The 19,006-nt window shown below is 35.5% G+C and overlaps 1 protein-coding gene across 1 annotated transcript in view; it reads right to left on the reverse strand.

The window, feature by feature from the left end:
* ERC2 (ELKS/RAB6-interacting/CAST family member 2) overlaps window positions 1-19,006 on the reverse strand; it is a 370,025-nt gene that overhangs the window by 164,266 nt on the left and 186,753 nt on the right. The window contains exons 9-11 of the mRNA XM_054216425.1: window positions 9,903-10,040; window positions 2,146-2,286; window positions 1,450-1,590 (exon numbers count right to left, since the gene is read on the reverse strand). Of these exons, the coding sequence (XP_054072400.1) occupies window positions 1,450-1,590; window positions 2,146-2,286; window positions 9,903-10,040 (420 nt within the window). The remainder of the gene's footprint in view (window positions 1-1,449; window positions 1,591-2,145; window positions 2,287-9,902; window positions 10,041-19,006) is intronic.

Consider the following 19,006-nt stretch of genomic DNA (forward strand, 5'->3'; position numbering starts at 1 on the left):
TGTATGATGTGTTTATACGTCCGGTCATAAAAGATTGACTTAGGATTTCAAGTCCTTCAAGAAGATTTTTTTTAAGTGATCTGCGCTTTTAGGGATTTTTTAACTAGTTTTTTAAATGAAGAAAAGAAGATATTTCAGATTGCAATGAAGTATATTTTATAGTGAAGTGCTAAGTAAACAAAAAATATTTTCTGAAAAAAGAAGACAAAATAAAGGACTTCCAGAGAAATAGCTTCTTTGGATCTTTTAATTCTGACATCATCAGCATTTGGAAGCTAACAACCATTTAAAGTAGTTGTGTTTCCATTAAAAGCTTTTGTGTATGTTTATTGAAGAAGATTCCCTTCCTTCCTGTCCACAACTAAACATGTTAACGCAGGCACCTAATTGCACATATTCATTCTGAATTAAAAAATAATAGAAGTATTAGGTTTACACTCTGGTATCCTTTATACTTTGCAATACCTTCTTCCCAGGTAAGGCTATTGAAAGACTGCTTAAACACGGAGCAGGATACTGCCCAACCTGGGTAAAAAGAGTGTCAGAATATTATCCTAATGGTGGTAGCTTTCACAGAACAAATAAATGTTCTTTTCAAGAAAATGAACCATTAAATATCAATATAAAAACCCTAATGTTTAACATACACTTAATCATGAATTGCAAAAGGCAAACATAATGCCTAAATCCATCAAATATGTCATGAGATTGGTGTTCAAACAATGAGAGCAGACATTACTGAATGACACAGCGAAAGGTCAAAGAAACAATGTATGGTAGGAAAAGGCATCAACAAACTTGCAAATCATTTAAGCAAAAACTATTTTAACGCATCAATGTAAATAAAACCATGTTATAAAATATAGGATTTGTATGTTTTCCTTTAAATGCTTGCTTCCACTACTTGCTGAATAAAAATACTGAATTGCTAGCTGAGACAAACTATGCATTATTTTGCTTAATTATCACAGGCCCAAAAATGCCAAAATAAAACCTAGCTAGAGTTACCATTTTGGAAGCAAATTCTTTTTTATTATGAAGTACATCACCTCTTGGATGAGCCGGTAATTTTTTCCCGTGCTAGAAACATTTCAGCCTACTTCTTACAGCAGCATAAATTCACATACGTACAAATTGCTGGTTTGGTAATTTCTTTCTGCCCCTCTGTTTTCCCTCCGGTGTCTTGCTCACGGTTCATCTATTTGTAGCAGCTCCTCAGAATTCCCTCATATAGGTATTCAAGATAATTTCTGAGGCTCACTAGTGGCTTTGGTACAAGCCTTTTAAGAAAAAGTTAGCAGTATTTGATGCAAGCATCAGCAAACAGCTTAAGATGGGTAGACTTTAGATGTACTCCAGAAGAGTAAATAAGCTTATCTTTTCAAAATGAAGGGGTGGGATGTTGATTTTTGTTTTTCTGTTGGTTGGTTGTTTTAAGATGGAACTTACCTTTTTCAACTGTGCTTCCAACTTACTACACTCTTCTTTCTTTTGTTCTATGGCTATTTCTAAAGACTTAAGTTTGGAGTCTCTTTTCAGCCCTGCTGATGCCAATGAAGATGCATGTTCTTTGAGATCGATTAAACTAGACTGAAAAATGACCAAGAGTAAAAAGTTAATTCCTAGTCACCAGGACACTAACTTATTGCCAACTTAGTAATCACTTGGATCCGGTTCCCCCTCCCCTTCCCCAAAAACAGCTGACACAAAGATAAGCACTGATAACAAAAGACACCATTTTGAGAATACAACCAATTGCAATCACAGGGGCGGGCATGCAGCGAAACACAGAAACATTCATTATACAGACAAATTGACATTATATTCTGGAGGTACAATTACTTTGAAGACTATTGCTCTAACTGACAAATGAAAACAGGAGCAACAATGGAATATTCAAGCCTACTGGAGACTTCTGTAGAAGAAAATGTAGAGAAAATGACACACGATTATGCAAAAACTGCAGCAATGTTTTATGCACAGAAGTGAAGACTATGAAGAATGCTTAAGAAAATAGCAGTTCAGAAGCTGACCACTGGAGTGGGAGAGTTTCAGTACTTCAAACAATTCAAGAGTAATCCTTACGCACTTTCTTTCATCATAATGACATAGATAGAGAACATAGATTTTACTGAAGAGACTGACCTCTTTTTCTGTCAGTTCAGCTTGTAAAGCATTAACTTTCTCCTTCAGGTCTTTGTTTTCTTTTTTATAAGACTCAATTTCTTCAAGTCTTTCTCTGTCATCTCGCTCCCTTTGCTCCTTCAAGCGCTCTATTATTCTTTCCTAACAAGGGAAAGAATTGCAAAATGGAAAAGTCAAGAATCGTTTTAAGAAAAGACAGAATAAAATTTCTTTACATTAAGTAGCACTTTGCAAAACCAACCTGCAAAAGCAGAGGACGACTGAGTTAATGGTATTAAAGTCAATGCAAGATTTCCCCTCATTTCAAAAGCATCAGATCAAGGTTTTAAATACTTGATAAGAATAACATAGTACAGAAACTTCATTAAATACCTATACTGATATGAAGATGTTTAGTCATGTGACAGATATGGAAAGTTATTCACCTCAGTAATATGTGTTTCCTGTATTGATAAGTGATTGAAGTCTTGAATAAAAGTTCAAAACAGAGAGGTGATTTACTCAGCTTGAATTTGGTTACATTTTTTGGAAGCTAGTAGCCACCAAAGTGGTTGCCAAAAGTTTTCAAGGTTCCAAATCTAATTATAAATCAATCAATCAGTTGCAATTATCTGTCCAAGACATAGAAAAAGTTCCCTGATACAACTTAAGATACCTAAAGGAAGATTTTTGTCCATCTAATTAACAGTAACCCTACACACATTGAAATTCAACCACATTTTTAAATATTATCCAGTTATAAGGGTGATGAACTTAAAGGGCAAAATGTAAAAAGCAGATGCAGTAGTATAGTTTTGTTAAGCTTTGATTACATTCTTCAAAAAAACATTCTACCAATACTTGAAGGATGCAAATACTAATCAGAAAGCAATGTTTGGGGTAAAATAAAACAGCCATTGAAATTTGAACTGGAAATAGGTCAATTTAAGCAGAGCATCAGGGGAATGGCTAGTATGGTTTCGGAAGTGGTAGTGGCGGGCGGTAGAAGCAACATCATTTAGGAAAGTTAAAGCTACATCAGACAAAACTACATCCTGTGGCGTGGCTCAGGTAGAAGCACCAGCATGCTCACAGACCTGTTCAAGTCCTTTTGTACTTATCCTTGAAATCTCCAAGAAGGAGTTTAAGATTGGGATCAACACTTAAAATACTATTTCATAGAACCGGACAAGACTGACGGAAGCCTAACAGAAAGAGAAAAATCTCATGCTAAATTCCTCTGCCCGTAACTCCTTATACTATATACCATATACACACAACCAGACATACTGGAGCTATAGATAGAGATATGCGCCGACACATGTACATACACACTACACATAGACATAAAGTTTACCTTTGCCGATATCAATATACTCTCAGCTGTGGTTTTTATATCTCCACATTTCATTATTTGCACATATAAAAACTGATAGTCACTTTCTATATGAACTGAACAAATATTTAATTATTTTAAATTACCAATTTAAAACTTGGCTACACTTAAATCAATTTGACTTTAATGGGTTATGCATTTCCCTGAAAATACTTAAATGACAATTCAAGAAACAGAAAAATTCAGCTTCTCATATTGATCTTCACTTATTTGGAATGTCTCTAATGTTTGCGGTTGCTTAGTAGAGAGCTAATGGTAGTCCGCAGTGTAAGTGCAATTAAGCATATTACAATTTTAGTTTAAATCTTAATTTTTATATTTCCTTATTTTTATTTTAAATATTTAAAAATGAACTTATTTTTGCATTATGTTTATACAGCAAATGTAAGCTATGATGCAACATATTTTATTACGTAACATGAGATATTAAGATCAAGTATCAAAAGCAGAAGCGGGGGATTAATCCTGATAGATGCTTGCTACATCACTAGTCTGTTATTGGATGTGAAACTAGGCCTAAGTGCAAAACTTACAATATATTTTAAATATATTCTTTATAGAGTCATTTCAAACATTTAGATTCCTCTGAGAAATTAAATTTTTTTCCTTGCAGTTATATAATATTGTCTTCCAGCTGTAATAATTTGTTTCATCAAAATTTTAAAAAATGTGTCACATGGAGTGTTTTATAATGTAATTATACGCATTAGCAAAATTAATGTGAAATATTTTTAGAAGGTTTTAAACAGTTAGATAAAGATCTTTACCAAATAAGTAGTTATATTTGTTTGTAAATAAAACTATTTTGAATCTTTTGGACATTGAAAGATAATCGGCACTATACTGAACAATCTTGTAAGAAGAATATTGGTGTAGTTATTTGCTACGCGGTTCCTAAGGAAAACCCGTCCAAAGGGCTGGCAGTTCACAGCGCTACTTCGATTTTGCAGGTAGCGTTCCCCTGCCATCAGGGACTCCTCGCAACGTCGCTCGCTGAACACACACATCACCAGATCAGCGCTACTGTAAGAATCTTCACAGAAAGCAGCGTTGACTGCTCGTACAAGACTCATATCCCTGGTTACTTCGTTCAGAAAGAAATACACACCCATGACATATTACATTCCACTTAGCATACAGTAAAAAAGATACGGCCAAATAATGTATATTCTTAATCCCTTGAATATTAACATCAAAATGCCAGCCTCCGCTAAGTGGAATAGTTTAATAACTACCCAGAAGCCACCTAGTTATATTCAGAATTAGTTTTATACCAATTACTTCTTCAAGATTTATTTACCTAAATATTTTTTTTCTTCTATAACAAATTAAACATAACACTATTTCATCTTATTAATGAACAGCATAATTTTTTCCTCAGTCAATCACAAAAGAAGACTAATTTATCTGTCAGCTGCATAAGGCTAAATGTCAAAAATGTGTTAAAAGGCCCTAATATACCATGTTTTACTTGATTAACAGCTAACTTGCAGAAATCCCAACAATGTGTTCTTGTTTCAGCCTATTTGCATTGGCGAGCTTTCCCGACGCACTAATCTAGGACCTCACAGCTCTAATCTATTTGCACTTTATCACAGGAGCAGGAACTGAATTGCCCCAGCATATAGCTCTGTTATCAGACATACTCCGTTGTTATCTGCTGTACGCTGCCACAGTAGGACCAACTTTATAAATATCAGCTTCATGAAAGCAACCTCTTGAGCTGCTTTGGGCCAGTCCAAGAGCTGAGATATTCTTTGAAAACCTTCTTGTTAAAACATCAAGGCAGCTGATAGCAGTTTTGCATTTGCTGATTTTCAAACTTTTTTTTTTTAATAGGCGTGAACTTATTTTTTGTTTATTGCAATGTAGCCTTTACTGTTGTTCAGAATTTTTAGTGCTTAGGAGATGCTCCAAATTTAGGAGTAAGGAATTAAAGGAATACTTTTTTCAGTTTAGTTCTAAAACGCACATAAAAGTGATTAAAGTTGTGCCGATTAATTTCCGATTCCTGGCAAAAGAACAAATTATATCAGCAATATTGCCGGAAAAAAACAAGGATTAAAAGGATTCCATTTCAGTAAATTTTGATGCCGTTTTATGATGTCTACAGTAATTTCTCATTTAGTGTTACCAAGCCAACTAATCACCAAATATGAAAGAAAAGGAAAACAAGAGACAGATACTTGAGAAAATGTATTTTCATGAAGCATAAGGAGCTACATTTTCTAATTCAGGGCCAAAATCTCAATCTGAGTATTTTCAAGAACAATGCAGGAAAAAGATGAATGCTCAAACATTCGAGTTTTGGACTTTAAAAATAGCTTCATAATCCATTCATATCATATGATCATGTTTTAATATTTTTTTCTTCCCATAGAAACTAAGTGAAGCAATTAAATTCAATTTTAGTGAGTTGTGGTTAACTAAACTGCTATAAATGAATTTAATTTCTATTTAAAAGGAGCTTCCCATGATGGTCTTGGAGTATTTTCATCATTATTTTTTAAATTAAATTTAATAACAATTTTAAAGAGTATTGAGTCAGCCTAATCTCAGAGTATTAAAAAAAAAAGCTGATATTTCTGCAAACTAGGCCTGATACAAGGAAAAAACAAACAATGTTTTTCCGTGGAAATCCAATATTCTTGAATGAAAGCAGCATCCTTTCTTGACAGCATTACCAATTTAAATTGATAAAAGTACCTATATTAATGCACTTGTTGATACGAATCTATCACCAAAGGTTTTTGTTTTGTCCCATTTAAACAAAAATCCATTCAATATTTCTACCAGTATTTGTGGTGGAAAAAGTTAATAACTATTGATAAAGTCTGTAGGTCTTAAGAACGGTACTGCAGACAGAAATAGGGACAAGAAAGCTGGAATCTGAAAGCTGGACTCAGATAGGAATGAGACACTTTATGTTTACATAAACTGCTACGGTATTTACCTGCCAGAAGACACCACAAAGCCAGACAAAGCTCATTTGGAACTTGTAGAAGATGCCCACTGGCAGCTTTCAACATATAAGTACGTTCCAGAGACTACACTTAAGACTGCGAAACCTACCCTTGCAAGCATGGCCTTCAAAAACTTTCAATGGGAAAGAAATCGTGCATGATTTCTCTGTACAATAAACTAAGTTATACATAGATGTACTTTTACCCTAAGATCAAGTACCCTGTTTCTCAAAAGCTCATAGTAATTCTACTGTGTGGCGTTGCTTTTCTCTGTCTTTATTTTTTTTCTCTAATATACTAATCATTCCACAACTGTAGAAGGATTTCAAAGCAGCACACAGTGACTGGTCACTTTTCTTTTTTAAATAAAATAAAATTTAAAAAAATCCATCAGAATCATCATGCAGTTGCATTTTTATGACATGGTTCTCTCATAAGCAAATTTAGCCAATGAACAGGGCAATATCCGAAGTCTTTTGGAACTGATATTCTAGATTTTGAAGCTTATCATTAATATTGCCACCCAGGCTGCCAGCCACTGTCCATCATCCTGTAACTTCTGTAGGAGCTGTGACAAGTATCTTTTTAGAAACCAGACAAATATTAATGACTTAATAACTAATTTAATTAAGCTTACAATCTCAAAATACAGAAAAATAGTCATAGGAAAATAACAGAAATTCAAACAAATTAAAAATTTCTGTAAAAATTCAAGCCATGTGTTCCCGTTCTAACACGGATGCTAATTTGCATAATGATTTGGGCATTTCATAAAATAATTGACACTCTCAGTTATAAAGCCTATTTGTAGAAAAAGGCTATTATTTAATAATTCCGTATCTTCTCCTTAGGTTAACAAAGCAGTATTTCTGAAGTAATATACGCTGCTAAGTGTATCGCTTAGATCACGAGTTCTCTTTACGCGCTGCCACCCAACTTTTATGAGTAACAGTCTCTGTCAGCGACTGAAACAGTCACCAGCACCCATAGCATAACCCAGCGTCATGCCACTTCTCAAAAGCCTTGGCTTACAGGACACCATGGCCTTCAGCAGCTGCAAAAAGACAGAAATCCCTGTGGCAGAGGGAAGGATCCCGCAGTGTCCATCGCCTGTGTCCCAGAGAAGCCTGCCATCACGGCAGGACAGATCCCGCTCTCAGCCGACTGGATGTGAGCAAAGTGACGACTGTGCAGAATTCAACCTTAGGGACCCCACGTGAGTTCTACTCAATTCCACTTGGAAAAACCCAGAATCACACTGATTCTTTTTAAAAAAAGGTCTGTTTGTATATATTCACGCAATTCCAAATGAAGCAGACACGAGCTGCAAAAGTACATTTCAGAGAAGGATCTAAGTTTATCTAACTCTTCCAAAACATTAAAGCTAGCATCATTTATTGGACTTTGAGCCTCTATTACAGCAATCAAATTAAGCTTGACACAAAATTTCCCTACCCTCAGGGGCTCCAGTGTTGTCCCATTTCAAGTTACCATACACACAACAGAAGTCTATACCACAATTTTTAAACAAACTCTGGGACAAATCCTCACTGCAATATTCAAAAATAATGCATCCTGAACTTAGTAAAGTTTTACAATTTGTATCTCTGAGAATAACAGAATATTTTATTATTATAAATAATAAATAAAATAAATAATATATTATAAATACTATATTATAGAATATAAAACTTTTTCAAAATTATACAAACTTTCAAATTTATTTATTAGCTTACATTTATTTCAACAGATTTTAGAATGATACTGGTTCAAAATGACTTGAAAACAACTAATTACTACTCATTTAGGTTTTAACCTAGTACTTCTTAACCTTCTGTATTTCTGGTAGTGAGAAGAAGGTTATACATGTTCTATTCAATGCCTCAACACTTGCTGCTTCTACTATGAACCCTGCCAAACTGAGGGGTTTTAAAATTTAATTTAATAATTAAGTATTTTCAACAGAGAAATCCATTACACTTGAATACAGATTGCAATTTAGCAAATAACCCCAGCTAAGAAGTATTGCACAAGTGCATTTTCTCTGAAGTACCGCAGGTGGAGCTGAGGTAGAGAATGAGATACAAGATTTCTTTGGCTTTTGACGATCTGCTTCACGCTGAGTTACAGAGAACAGCCAGGTTTGCAGTGCGAGACCCACTCTGCTTTCTACAGTGACACCGGCACCATGATGGTTAAACCACGATGGTTAAATGACTGTTTTAAACTCTCAGCTGCCTCTATGGGCATCTGGGGAAAGTGACAGCGTAGACTAGGACGAAAAAGGCTGTTTACAAGGAGAAAAAAAAAAAAAAAAAAAAAAAAAAAACAAACAGATTAAGGAGTACTTTGTGTAATTTTTTTAATAATATGCCGTGAGATGGGTGAGCACTGTGTCCAGATTAGCAGTAAAGATTAACAATACATGTTTTCTTTCTTTACTGCATAAATGCTGCAGAAGCTTATCCACGTGAAGCCACAGTAATAGTAATGCCAATTTTTTCCACTGTTGCTAACCAATTAACATTAAACATACAAAGAAATAAAAAATATAACATCAGCATTTTAGGTGTTAGTACCAACACCACAGTGGCATTTTAAAGTCACATACAGTCATAAATACCTTCCTAGGATTACACGCTGCAGAATGGCACATAATAGTTTAATTAATTGCACTCACCTGTGCACATTTAAATGATATATATTAAGCTGCAAAGAGTGGATACTTGCACTAATTTTTTTGGCATATAAATTTACTTGGATTACCTCGTATTCAAAGTCAAGGTGCCAAAAACCCCTGACCTCACTGATACTGGTGGGAATGTTACCACTAATTAAACAGCCCAGATTTATCCCTTCTGCTAGGTATTTTCAAACTAAAGGTATGTAGTTTTTAAAGAAAAAAAAAATATTTCTCCATTTTTTTTTATGAAATACAGTTTCTCCTATAACTGAGGTGTAGGAAATCAATAGTGCTAACAGCAGCCAAGGTAGCAGTTGGTACAGTCACTTGCTGTTGGCTCTTCAGTTAGGCTCTGCTTAACAGACAAAGAACAGGATAATCAAGACACAAAGCCATAAAAAGACCCCAAACTCTACCTTCTTTAAGTCAGGTGTCCATGCCTTTCAGTTCCTTCAGTAACAACCACTCATCCCATTGACTAAGGGAAAATCTTCCCGTGTCCTGGGCCACTTACTTTGTCCCCATGTAAAAGGACATCCTTCTTTACCTCAGAGTCCCGTCTCAGTTCATCAGCCAGGAATCTCTTCTTGCTCATCCCACCAGAACAGAGCCACCTGCTTTCCTGACAACGCCCAGAGGCTTTGTTACAGGTGCCAGACCAACTTAAAAAGACATTTTCTGGACACACTTCACCCACAAGAGCAGCACATAATGCCATTCCATGAGAAAAACATACCTTTTCTGATAGAGCTTCTTCTAAGGTCGCTAGTGCTGTGTCTGTGTTACTAGAATCCGTCTGCAAGGACTTCACTCTGTCTTTTAGATTAGTTAGTTGTTTGTCTTTGTCCCTAAGTTGCTCCTGTAGATTTTCAATCTGAAAATAAAAACAGATCATAATATTCATCAACGTTGTCTTAACATTCAAAGAGGGACTTAGGCGCTAGGATCAGTTCAATCTATACATATCACACATATGATACATGTGCCTCAGTACATTGCCAAGTTTTTAAAGGGCATAATATCAGCAGGTTTTAACTTCCGTCCTTTCTATTTTGTTTTCCTTTCATAAAAGTATCATTTTCTAATAAATTACAGAGAAAAAAATCTCAGTGCAGCCAGATATTTTATTATTGAAATATTTTCTTATATTAATCACTTTAGTTTAAGGTACTGCATCATCTCAGTAATTCAAAGTATGTGTGGAATTACCCCTTTAGATTATTCTAGCTGCAATAAAAAGGACAAAGAAAGGGAGACGCAAAGCAAGCTCAGTGAGCATTAAACTGAGGAAGAAGACAGACAATAACCTACCTATCTAAAAACCTCTTCTTCCACGATGCCCTGCTGTAAAGGAAACTCATCTGGGCAGAGATCAGCATGATTATATTTCAAAAAGCCAAACCCAGAAACAAAAAAAAACCCAAACAACCCAAAGGCCACCATTTCCGTTCACTTTCTTCATCTCCATGAAGATTTAAGGTACGTCACTCTCTTTTGGATATCAAAACTCCTTTAAACAGGTCTAGTTCTTCCTCTAGCAAGTATTTAAACATACTGCTAAGGTACCTATAAACACACTGGTTTGTTAAACACGTCATGATTTATAGATGTTAAGTCAGAAAGGTTTTGCACAAACAATTGTTCACAGGACCAACCATGTGGATTTTGGAAGGAAATCCAACAACGGCACTCAGCTTCTGATTGTCATAGCAATCACCCTCTATGGCTGTAAAGCACTATGACCTTCTGGGCACAATGCGGAGAGGACATGTGGTACCTCAAATGTGTAAAATTTTATTAATTGTACGTCAGAAGAATCAACCTCCCCTCATCCTACGCTCTCAGTGCCATTCTCTATTATGCCACTGGCATAAAACCAACATTTGTTCCATAATACTTAGCACAAGTAAACAGTAACAAGAAAAATAATTAGTCTATTATTTTGGTACGCCACTTTATATGATACGACAAAACACGCCTAACTGCGCAATATATCATTTGTTCAAAACTGGTTTTAAAAATGCTGTTATAATTAGCCCAATTATTACTGTCAACAGAGATTCAAATCCTTACTTTCATCACTGTTTTTACACTTCAGATTGTGTTCTGTTGCTACTGAAACAAATGAAGTTTTGCTGTTCATTTCATAAAGCAATGTAATTTTTCTCACAGTCAATGTCATTTCCATTTAAAGCAATTCAGATTTTAACAGAAGCAGGATCCTTCATAATTACTGTTAAATTGTACCTAAAGATTCTTTAACAAACCTGAAGCTGAACTCAAAGGATGCACAGCTCTGCAGAAGTCAACGGTTATGTCAATAAAAATTGGGTCTCCATACGCAAAAATGTACCACCATGATCAAACACACTTTAATTTGGGGCATACTTTGGTAAAAATTCTGTTCCTACTACACTATACGTGCGCAGGAAAAAAAGCCTGAAGTTAAGTTTTGACATCATATATACCTATAATTAACAAGTCGTAAAATCTGCAGCTGTGTGCACTGTATAAAGTTTGTTTAAATAAATTTAAATTTTAAAAGAACTTAAATATAAAGTAAAAGTAAAATAAAATTTGAAAGTAAATTTGGAGGAGCACATTCCAATTAGAAATTCATTTTGACATTATGGCAAATGCAAGTATTGTACCTTTTTTTTTTTTTTTTTAATATATATACACATAGTTTAGTATGTCAGGTTACTGCTATGGGCCAAAGATTCCACTTGCTCTGTAAACTATAAAATACTAAGGTATATATAGAAAGGGTTTTGGGGAAGACCTGACATAGAATAGCTCACTCTTGTAAACGACCTCTCGTAATATTTTTCTTCGTGTGTATATTTTATACAGATACAGAAATAAGATACATGTGTTAATGAGTTAAGAACTTTTTATTTTATGGCATGTGTATTAGTCACATCTAAAATTACATTAACTGGCATTCAGAGGACTGCACACTGTGTTTCTTTCTCTACTTTCGTCCAAGTATTAATGATTTCAACAACTACCTCATGACACCCTGTGGAATACTTCAGCAACTGCACGTTTCAGCTTCACCAACATAAATTCTCAAGCAAAAAAAGGAAATAAAACAGGAGAGTGAATATTGATTACACGTTCTTTGAAACAAAGTTAAGATCTGGTCCTTTATTATCATCAGCTTGACCTACCAATTCTAGGCACCCTAAATTAAAGTACTTATTTCCTATGCACAGTGCTTATCTGAATTCCACAGCATTTACACGATTTCCTTCCTCTTAAAACTAATTTAAAATATGATCCAACCCTTAACCAAGAAAACATGTTCTAAAATTATTCAGCATTTACAAAATTCTTTCCTCAGAGGTAAAGAGAACGGGCAGCAAATTAAAAACATCCCCATTGAATCACAACTGCTTCAAAAAAGTCATTCAATGCATAGTCCATAGATAAAATAAGAGGAAAGGATCTGATTATTCTTCTATTTGTGCTATATAAATCTGAAGGGAATACTTTGATGGGAACAGGACCACACTGGGGTATGTGAGAGCAGAATCAGTACCCCAGAGTATTTGTTTGTTGGGATGGGCAGGGGACTAGTAAAGGTCTGCGAACGCAGACAAGATTTTATGACCGGTTAATCACAAAGAGTTCTCTCAAAAAGATTACAGGAGGCAGAGACTGAGCAGTCTCACGCGCTAAAATCTTGGAACACGAGATATGATTTAGTTCTTCCTGGGTTTTTTAAACCCAGAAAGAACAACAAACTCTCTGGTAACCTCTGTCATTCTCCAACATATATTTGGGTACAGGCATATATGCAAGGATACCATTTTATTGCTGAATAATGACTTACTTTTGAGTATGCCTGAATTCAATTTATGACAGGGACTTTTAAGACCTTCTAAGTCCTCAAGCACTTATATTTTTATCTGATAGGAAATTAGTTACTGTGTAGTTTTGTCAACATGTAATCCTTACCTCTGTGAACTGCTGTGTCCCTGTGCCATGAGCTGCATGAAAAGAAACTGCTCCGTTCTTTCTGTATTTCAGACAGCATGTATATTCCCAGAGCTTAAGACAGACTTTATTCCTTTTTAAAAAACAATACCCTTACAGATAAATGTCTTTCCTATGAGGCATCCTGTCAATAAACTGCAAGTGCTAATCTTGTCACTTTTGGGCGACGGTCTAAGGAACGCTTCTTAAATACTCAAGGGATTACATTAAATCTCAGCCGCAGACAGGCTTTAAAATTCAACAGTAACCCAGGTTCTCAAAAGAAAATTACTTTCATTACCAAAATTAAGGTACCGTACTATGGAATTTGCAAGAAAATTATATAATCAACGAAAATGTTCCATGCTATAACAATTTGCCTTCAGAGATATGCATTAAAGTATAAGAGAGTTTAAGACAGCGCAAGAGAGAGTTTATCTGAGAGTACCCGGGCCTAGCTAGTGAAACCGAAAAGCCATCTACTTAAACTTAGCTCCATATATTTTCCTTTCTGCCTTGTATTTGAGCTTTAAATAACTCAGAGAACAAGTATTTTGTAACATGGGCTTTTTTAATTCATTTTGCTCTATTCTAATTTGAAAGGCTGGACCAGATGATCCTTGAGGTCTGTTCCAACCTGGTATTCCACGATCATTCTAAATTTCTCTAGGCAGAACTCTTTTACATTTGTTTCATATTGAAACACAGGTCATGTCTGTTCCAGTGAAGCAGTGAAGAAGATCAATAATATGAGATTAATTTAATTTAAATTTAAAACTGAAACACAGGGGACGAAACAGAACTTTTGTATATATAATTTCTATTATTTACTAAAAAAGAAATCTTACTATTTTAAGAAAATAAATTCTTCTGAACAATTTCCCAAGTACTGTTACATTCTACTTTAAACGGTTATTGGAATTACAAGAAAAAGATATTTAATAAACAACAGCATTCATCAAACACGATCATTAACTGTGACTGCTTTAAACCTTAGTATCCATTCTCAGACTTCAGCTGCTGACTCATAGGTATAACATCACAGAAGACTAAAAAAACCATAACTATTAATTGAAACAGAATAAAAGTTAGGTGTAGTCCCAATGCAAATACTCTAAATGTGTACTTAGCGACAATTTATTTTTATTAGTAAGACTCACGATAAACATTCTGTCTTGTATGGTCCCTTTCAGAAACTTCTCATTATATCCCAGAACATGAAACCAGTAAAACGTATCTACCGATGTCCTAAGACCTCCACCCGCTTACACCTACGTGTGTGTGTGCATGCACAATTTGTAATGAAATACCCAGAAAAGACTGAAATAATTTTTCCTTACCATGACTGTAAAAATATTACTACCTGAAAGCTCAATATACAGAGATACAGTTTTTTGAAAGCACTATAGATTTTTAGCCAGAAGTTTTTACCAAATTATGCACAGTTACTAAATATCAAATCAGTCAAAGTATTTCAAATTTACCGGGCTTTATAGCAGCTATTTGAAGTTTCTGCCTATGGGGCGAGAGGGGGAAGCTACGGCTCCATAGCTTTCCACTAACATCCATGATACGACCTAAATACATTTTTCAGTTTAAGCAGGATTTCAATTAACAAAATTAGTTCATTGAAGGGCAACTTCTGCTTCAACAGTTTGACATTGCAGAATTGTCTTTGGTTTTGAAAGACTAGGCCCAGAAGTGCTTCATCGTTCAGTACCACTGACTTTCACTTTGTTTTACTTCCTCTTCTGTAGGCAGCATTAATTAGGAATATTTTTTTCAGAAGTCAAAATACGTATACATTTAGATTCTAAAAATTAAAATAAATGTTATATTGAAAAATTATACTATACTATAAAACTCTTTAAAATATTATAAAATGGGATTTCATTGCTGCAACTAAACGTATTTATTAAAGTACAGTAAGATTTGCACTTATCTGTGGCTTTACCAAGGTAATTGGAAAAAAGCCTGCTGATCTTATCATGACATGATCAAATACCCTTGGATTTCATAAGCAGCAAGAAGCATATTCCAATAGCTACCGAAACACTCGATTACTTCTCAACAGAATGAACCTTCTTACCTATAGTCGCCTATTGCACAATATGTTCTCAATCCAAAATATTTCCAGAGTGCCTTCCTCTTGCTACCTTCCAAATTTATATTTTCCAAATTGGAATAATACTGCAGCATTGTACTTACTTCAGATTATAAGATACCTCATGGTTCAACAGTATCTTTTAGCTTTATATTCTCTCATTATTTGGCCCCACAAGACTTTCTTAAACACGGGATAGATGGCCCAAAGCGTATTACCAGCTCGATCCTACGCTGTCAATATGATAGTACATTACTAAATCGGAGTCAGTAAAGGTTGTTTGTAAAGCTGTCCATAAATATTACATAACCTTTTAAGGGCTATGTGAACACTTCCAACACATTTCCAACCATGGATATGGTGTGTGCCCGAGGAGAAAGCGGTCTCCAAATCTCTATGGGTCTGTAAGGTGTCCACAAAAGAGGACTGCTCCGTCTGAACAGTTTTTACCTCCAGCTTCCTTCAGGACTACAGTTCAAAGGAGCAAAGTGCAGCTGCACAGTGACTGCCACAAAGGAGCTAACGAAGCAAACGCTGCTTCAGACGTCAGCCCTCACACTCACCTGGTGACAAGCGCAATAGAGAAGTGGCATGAGCCAGTAATTACCCTATCGCTACCTTCCCAACTCACACAATCTAGGAAAGAAAATAATCCTTCAGCATTTTTCTCTACTTGACAAGCTTAAAAAACAGAAAAAGACATAAAACCATAATAAGGAAACAGGAAGAAACAAAGGTAAACCGAGTACTTTTCCTGAGGTACTCTTACATCGTTTCCCTCCAAAGTTACAGCATTTCTATTCAACACAGTTTCTGCTTCTTCAAGCTCATCAAGTCCTTCCCGTTAGGATCACACAGCTGATCAGACCAACACTGTCGGCCGAACACTTACTTTTCTGGTTGTTCATTATTCTTATACCATCAAAGCCTTATTTATTTATTTATTTTTACCCCCTACGTTTACATTATTAAGAACCACCTGGTCATGCCCATTTTATCCAATATAACAATCATCTTCCCTTTCTTTTTGTGCTTCATTGGCAATCTTTACATGAGTAACAAATGGCCAGTGCTTTGGGCCAGGAGGATGTTAGTTTATACAGTGTTGAAGCAAATGAAGGCTTCAAATTCTAATCGGTGTCTTCACAGAAATAGTGCGATATAAATTACTACATCATTTCACAAATGAAACAGAAGCATTTGTGACGATTTTTTTCTCTGTGAAATCCATTCATCTCTATTTTTCATCACATTTTGTTGGGTAACGTTATCACATTATTTATTGTATTAATGTATATAATGCCATTTAAAAACAATTCTGTATAAAACAGCTCCAATAAAGCAACACAAAGCCATAACTTAACTAAGACATACCTTTCTCTATACTTACAAAATGCTACTATTGTCCAGTGTCAACACCAACAGCCAAGAACTTACTGGGAAAGTCCACCGTGTGGATTTACACTGTACCTTGTAACCCGCGCTGACACGCTGAGTAAGCCAAGTGTACCATTTCATAGAGAACAACCGTCAAGTCTTGGGATGGCATACCAAGTGGAACCAATTCTGCTAGCCAAAGCTCTGGGTGAAGACACTTGTGAATGAATGCATGAGAATTTGATCTCTGCCTCGCTCAGTGGCTAGAATAAACTCTCTTCAAAAACTGAGCACTGTGAATTCAGCTGAAATTCTGAGCTAAAGAAAAGGGTGCTTGCGTTGTGTTTGTCACCACCTGTATTCCAGGACTATCCAAGATGTTCTGAAAGCTATTCACTCACATTTTTATCTCCAGTTTCTTGTTAACCCACAAAAACTGTTGCTAATGTATTAATAAAGCATTGAAATGCATACTGCAAATTAACCCACATAAAAAAATAATGGAAAAACAAATTGATATAATGTAGATGTATATTATATATTTGGACAACACACAGCTTTAAACACACAGCTGTGGGCTCTGTCACCTGAAGAGGACTAGTATTTGCTTTTATATTTTAACTTACAAGTGTTTTGTCAGGTTTGCTTATAACAAATCTCTGTCCCAAGGAGCAAGTGATTTAGGAATACAGGGATATTTTAAGGCCTAGAAGACATTTTTGCTACTGAACAGTTTAGTCCCATGCGTTCACTCTGTCTGCCCATGCGTTTGATAGTCCACTCAACACGGTCACCACACTACGGCTGCAAAGCTGCACAGAACAAAAAGGATGGGATTAATGAAGACATGCAATTTACATTGATATCAAGCTCCTGAACAGATGTTACCCAGTAATTAAACTTTCCTAAAGTAGGCTGAGGAAAGCAAATAAGTCAGTGGTAGAATCAAGAGATCTATTCACCTGTGCAAGTATTTCCCATGTCATTATATGTTCTGTATGACTCAGTTTGTTAAATGTATGGGGTATCAAATGAGTATTAGTGAAATCTTAGAGAAAACAGTGCAGAAGCATAAAGGATCATTATGGTATCTAAAAAAAAGAAAAAAAAAATCCAATAGGATTGGAAGTTTACCTAAAGAAAAAAAGAAAATCTATATGTGACCCTTAATTCAGGAGAGAAAAAAAAAAAAGGTATAAAGAAGGAAAAGAACCTACAAACTGTTGATCACCAAGAGAAAATGTGTATCATTTCCTGGGAATATGGAATCATATTCTGTGGTCAGTACCTGCAATAAAGTGCAGTTATATGTGATTAGAGGAAAAATATCTTTATTCTATAATGAGAAACACCAGCCCACTATCTCATGCACATGTAGAAACTGAGGGCATCCTATTGCATCAATAAATAAAAGCAAATGCAAGTAAAACTGGGTATCAAAAGTGATAAATATCTTTCCTTCTTCTTCCAAAACAAGCATGTTTGTTTTATTGTACAATCACCGAAGGAAATATTTCACCCGTTTTTACTTACTGTGAGATTCTAGATTCCTTCCATAATACAGGATTCGAATGTACGGGAAGGATTCAGAGGAACCAACAAGGATTAAGAAACGAAACGTGTGTGCTGAGTTTTCATACAAAGCGTAGAAGAAAACTTCCCTAGGGCTGCTTAGGGAAGGGACCTGCCCTCAAGTCAGCTGATACTCTTACAGGGCTATAGAAGCAGGTCAGTGGGCAAACTGAGCCCAGAGGAGAAGGCTGTCACACAGAAAGGAGCTCCTGGACTGAAAGCTTGGCTTCTGTTGCCAGACTCCAGCTGAGAAAGAGCTGGAACTTAATGCTAAAATTAACCTTCACCAGGAAGCTAGCCAAAAGAAGCCTGGGCTGATAATATCCACTTGTGTATCTGGAAATACTCAGTCTCTGTCTCCTTCTCTTCAGGGAACAATAAATTCTCAGAACAAAACAGCTTGACTCTTGGACTCTTCTAAGCAGGGATCACAGTCTTGTCAGACATCCATTGAGAAGTTTTTGCTCTCATTATACCTATTTATTGCAATATAATTTAAAATGCAATAGGTATTTTCCAGATAGTAAAGATAATAATACTAAATGGACTAACACGTAATTCCAGTTATGACACACAAAGAGGTGGACATTCATTCTTAACAACGTAATGCTTCTTACAACAACCGTCTGTATATATTCAGGGCCAGGTTTTAGAGCTGGGCTGGTTGGGTATGAATTCCTACATCTCACAACATTTTACACGTTACAGGGTAATGACTGATTGCTGAACGTTTTTTGAAGTCTAGCCCAATTGCACATTGAGAGCACCTGAAAATATGACCTGTATTGCTTCTCCAAGCTAGCCAT

Source organism: Rissa tridactyla, chromosome 10 (genome assembly GCF_028500815.1).
Source record: "Rissa tridactyla isolate bRisTri1 chromosome 10, bRisTri1.patW.cur.20221130, whole genome shotgun sequence".
Lineage (NCBI taxonomy): Eukaryota > Metazoa > Chordata > Aves > Charadriiformes > Laridae > Rissa > Rissa tridactyla.